Source organism: Sardina pilchardus, chromosome 3 (genome assembly GCF_963854185.1).
Source record: "Sardina pilchardus chromosome 3, fSarPil1.1, whole genome shotgun sequence".
Taxonomy (NCBI): Eukaryota; Metazoa; Chordata; class Actinopteri; order Clupeiformes; family Clupeidae; genus Sardina; species Sardina pilchardus.
Genome location: NC_084996.1, coordinates 25,682,802 through 25,687,801, shown reverse-complemented (window position 1 = coordinate 25,687,801; position 5,000 = coordinate 25,682,802). Strand labels below are relative to the sequence as shown.

The 5,000-nt window shown below is 47.7% G+C and overlaps 1 protein-coding gene across 1 annotated transcript in view; it reads left to right on the top strand.

Moving 5' to 3' along the window:
* grid1b (glutamate receptor, ionotropic, delta 1b) overlaps positions 1 to 5,000 on the top strand; it is a 434,612-nt gene that overhangs the window by 350,986 nt on the left and 78,626 nt on the right. Inside the window, exon 5 of the mRNA XM_062532571.1 lies at positions 3,127 to 3,180. Within this exon, the coding sequence (XP_062388555.1) occupies positions 3,127 to 3,180 (54 nt within the window). The remainder of the gene's footprint in view (positions 1 to 3,126; positions 3,181 to 5,000) is intronic.

Here is a 5,000-nt window from a genome sequence, read left to right as displayed (position 1 = left end):
ATACTATGTTTATGCACACATCAGTCATTAGACATATACTATGTTTATGCATACATCAGTCATTAGACATACTATGCACACATCAGTCATTAGACATACTATGCACACATCAGTCATTAGACATATACTATGTTTATGCATACAGTACATCAGTCATTAGACATACACTATGTTTATGCTGATAGACGTTATGTGAACAGACCATGAGTATATAAGCACAACACAGCACAGTGTCTTAACAGCCATCTGGTGTGTACACTGTAGGACTCCCACGTGTCTCAACAGACATCTAAGTATCAAGATCTCCATCTGCTGTGAACAGCCCCGCTGATACAGCCCCTCTGATACAGCCCCACTGATACTGTACAGCCCCACTGATACTGTACAGCCCCACTGTTACTGTACAGCCCCACTGATACTGTACAGCCCCACTGTTACTGTACAGCCCCACTGATACAGCCCCACTGATACTGTACAGCCCCACTGATACTGATACAGCCCCACTGATACTGTACAGCCCCACTGATACAGCCCCACTGATACAGCCCCACTGATACTGTACAGCCCCACTGATACTGTACAGCCCCACTGATACTGTACAGCCCCACTGATACAGCCCCACTGATACAGCCCCACTGATACTGTACAGCCCCACTGATACAGCCCCACTGATACAGCCCCACTGATACTGTACAGCCCCACTGATACTGTACAGCCCCACTGATACAGCCCCACTGATACTGTACAGCCCCACTGATACTGTACAGCCCCACTGCTACAGCCCCACTGATACGGCCCCACTGATACTGTACAGCCCCACATCAAACATCCCACATACCTCAACAGCGGAGATGTGGGAGAACTACTATGGCAGTTAACAATAAAAACAACAATAACAACAATATCAGCAAGGCCGCTGTAGTAACCTACAGTAGATAGATTCATAACAATAAAAACAACAATAACAATATCAGCAAGGCCACACCAGTCTTAACCTACAGTAGATAGATTAATGAGAGAAGGGATTAAATGAGAGAGTGCAACACTTCCTCTCCAGGGCCTGCCTGCCCCTCAGGGACATCCTGTCGCGCTCGGCTCACTCTCCTGCCCAGTCCTGCCCAGTCCTGGGGTCACACCCTGTAATCATGTGAGTGTCGCTGGAGTGTCCTCTCTGTACCCTGTCTCCACGGAGCAGCGGAGATTCTGAGACCCTGACTGACCGTCTCCTGACTGACTGACGGCAGAGCAGAGAGAAGCTTGTAAGGGCCTTGGCAGCTGGACCAGTAATTGGTCTCTTGGAGCAGGGGGGAGTGGGGTGGTGTGTGTGTGTGTGTGTGTGTGTGCGTGCGTGCGTGCGTGCGTGCGTGCGTGCGTGCGTGCGTGCGTGCGTGCGTGCGTGCGTGCGTGCGTGCGTGCATGTGTGGAGAGAGAGATGAGAAACACCTAAGCTGCTGCGTCAGAGAGTGTGTAAGCTGGGTTGGAGAGGAAGGAGCTGTAGAATTAGAGATACTGTTGAAAACTCACCCCTGTCACACCTGTCATGTCTGTCACCACGGCAACTCCCTAAGCCTGGCTACACTCAGCAGCACCAGAGGTCTCATCTGGAGAGAGTCTCTCTCTCTCTCTCTCTCTCTCTCTCTCTCTCTCTCTCTCTCTCTCTCTCTCTCTCTCTCTCAGAACTAAAGTTCAAGCTAAGTTATGGAACACCTTGTCTCAGTCTGTACACAAACATAGCTGTGTGTGAGAGCTGTTAGTGGACGTGCTTTTATCTTGTAGCCTATTTCTTCACATTGCTTTGCATTCTATTGCTGCTATTTCCACCACATCAGTTGTAATGTGTGTGTATCTATCTCCTCGCCATGTTGTGAATTCTCATTTTTACTTAAATATAGATCTCTCATTTTTATTTACTGTTTTGTTTGTTTGTATCATTAAAATGTTCTCTCTATTATTGTGTTTAATTCTCCAAATATAAATATAATATATTCTGTGTTTGAAAGGTGCTATACAAATAAAGCTTATTGTTGTTGTTGTTGTTGTTGTTGTTGTTATTATTATTATTATTGTTGTTGTTGTTGTTGTTGTTGTTGTTGTCATCATTATTATTAGTAGTAGTAGTAGTAGTAGTAGTAGTAGTAGTAGTATTCAAGTGAGATTAAACTGACTGAACTAGTTCCTCAGTTACTTAGATAGCCACAGGGGTGTTGAAAGTCAGAGAGCATTTCTTTACATGTAGGATACTGTATGTATATTTAGATGTAGATTAAAAAGAGCTGCATACGTGGGCTTGTATGTTGCGAGGTAAGGAGAGAGGCCTTTGGCATGCTGACATTTGCGTTTGGTTTCATGGCAGCCGTGCTCATCGGCGGCGACTCACCAGTGATGAATCACGCTGGTACACAGAGGGCAGGGCGCCAGGAGGCATCGCCGCGGAGATGGAGGGCTCGGAGAGTGCGCAGGGCTTTTGTGATGTCTCTTCTCGTCATTGACACTGACACGCAAACGCTTTATTTCTGGTTACAGCAGCGTGTCTTGTTTGTTGTTCACTGGGTGCGCGCTAGCGTTGTCATATTTGATGGAGCGTTTTAAAGCCTGTTTGGGAGTGAGACAGCGTCTGAAACGCGAGCTTGTAAACATTCTCCTTAGAATTGGACTTGAAATGGGCTCACTCTGTGTGTGCGTATGTGTACGTGCGCATGATGTGTGTGTGTTTGTGTGTGTGTGTGTGTGTTTTCTCCTTTGAGAATGTCTGATTGTTCCATGGCAGTGTTTTGCGGTCTGGAGAGTGGGGGAGGATGTGTGTGTGTGCGAGTCCTTATTTGCGTGCTCTGCTACTTGAGAAGTGGGGAGTGAGCGCTCCAGTCATCCTCTGCCTGCTCTTCTTTTAAATTAAAACTGTCACGCACCAGTCTTACTTATATATGCTCTCTTGTTTTCCCTCCTCCTACCCTCCCGCTCTCTTTCACACTCTCGCTCTCTCTCTCCCTCTTGTTCTTTCACTGTCTCTCACTTCCTTCCTTGCTGTCACTCCCTCTCTATCTCTCTCTCTTCATATCTTCCTTTTCTCTTTCACACTTGCTGCCCTCTCCCTCTCTCCCCCCCCCCCTCCCTCTCTCCCTCTCTCAGGCGGTGGAGACCAATCTGGCGTCTAAGGACAGTCACTGGGTGTTTGTGAATGAGGTAAGACAAGCGCTCGTCCACCCCGTCAGCCTGCATGTGTTTGATCAGCACCGGCCGTCTCTCTCTCTCTCTCTCTCTCTCTCTCTCTCTCTCTCTCTCTCTCTCTCTCTCTCTCTCTCTCTCTCTCTCTCTCTCTCTCTCCTCCTTATCCTCCCTGCTGTCGCTCCTGCTTACTTCTCTCTCTTCTCCAACCCCCCCTCCTCCATCCTACCCCCCCCCTCTCTCTCTCTCTCTCTCTCTCTCTCTCTCTCTCTCTCTCTCTCTCTCTCTCTCACACACAGCACAAATGGGTATCCTCAGCAAACACAGCTGTAATTGGTGGACTGACACTAAACTAAAAGTTGCAGGAAATTGAGAATATCACTGAGCACGTCAGCACACAGTGAGAGTTAAAGACAATAACACTGAACACATCAGCACACAGTGAGAGTTAAAGACAATAACACTGAACACATCAGCACACAGTGAGAGTTAAAGACAATAACACTGAACACATCAGCACACAGTGAGTTAAAGACAATAACACTGAGCACACAGTGAGAGTTAAAGACAATAACACTGAACACGTCAGCACACAGTGAGTTAAAGACAATAACACTGAGCACACAGTGAGAGTTAAAGACAATAACACTGAACACGTCAGCACACAGTGAGTTAAAGAGGGTGTTAGAGGACGATGTCCTGCTGCTCGTGTCAGCGCTAACAGCAGTGTTATCAGCGGTATCAGCGGCACACACACACACACACACACACACACACACACACACACACACACACACACACACACACACACACACAGCGGTATCAGCTGTAAACACACACACACAGCAGTACACACACACACACACAGCTGTAGTGCAGATGAATAGATCCATGGAGCCGCCTCCCTCAGACTCGGCCTCAGTGGCACGCCTGATTGGTCTGATGTTCTAATCACACCCCCTGATTGGCTAAATCAGACCGACACCTGCCTTTGATATCCTGGAGACACCCGGCGGAGGCCATCAAGGGTGCTGAAAGCATATGATGAGTTCAATCAAGTGTGTGTGTGTGTGTGTGTGTGTGTGTGTGTGTGTGTGTGTGTGTGTGTGTGTGTGTGTGTGTGTGTGTGTGTGTGTGTGTGTGTGTGTCTGTGTCTGTGTGTGTGTGTGTGTGTGTGTGTGTGTGTGTGTGTGTGTGTGTGTGTGTGTGTGTAGGTGTGTGTGTGTATGTCTCTGTGTGTTTGTATGTGCATGTATGTGTGTATGTGCAAACAGAGACATCTGAAACACACAACAGCACATTTATGGTCATGCAATTAACACACTCAAACACACACACACACACACACACACCCAAACACATGTGCCATAGGACAGTCTACCAAGTCCTGCAGCATGACTGCACTGTATTCAGTCCTAAAGTTTCAGCTCCTAAAGTTTCTGTCCTCCATCTTGTTGTGTTGTTTTGACTATTGCTCTGCACAGTAGCAGTGCAGTTAATCTAACTCATTAGTTGCTCTTGCTAATATGAAAATGATGATAATTAGCCAAAGCAGATGGCAGGTGTTGCGTTCTCACGATGACTCATCCTCCCTCAATTAGAACTCTGCTCCTCGGTAAGGCATGAGCAATCAATCACCTACAGGTGTGCTGCTGTCTGGCCAGGCGTGTCTTTAAAGGCTCCTCAAGAGCTCGGGGGGACTGGGGCAGATCCAGGGGCTGGGTTTAGTGCACACACACACTACAGGATGAGGAGACAGTGTGTGTGCCTGCCACAGAAGAATGCCATGCTCACCACCTCAGTTACACAGATGCTCACAAGCGTGCGCGCACACACAC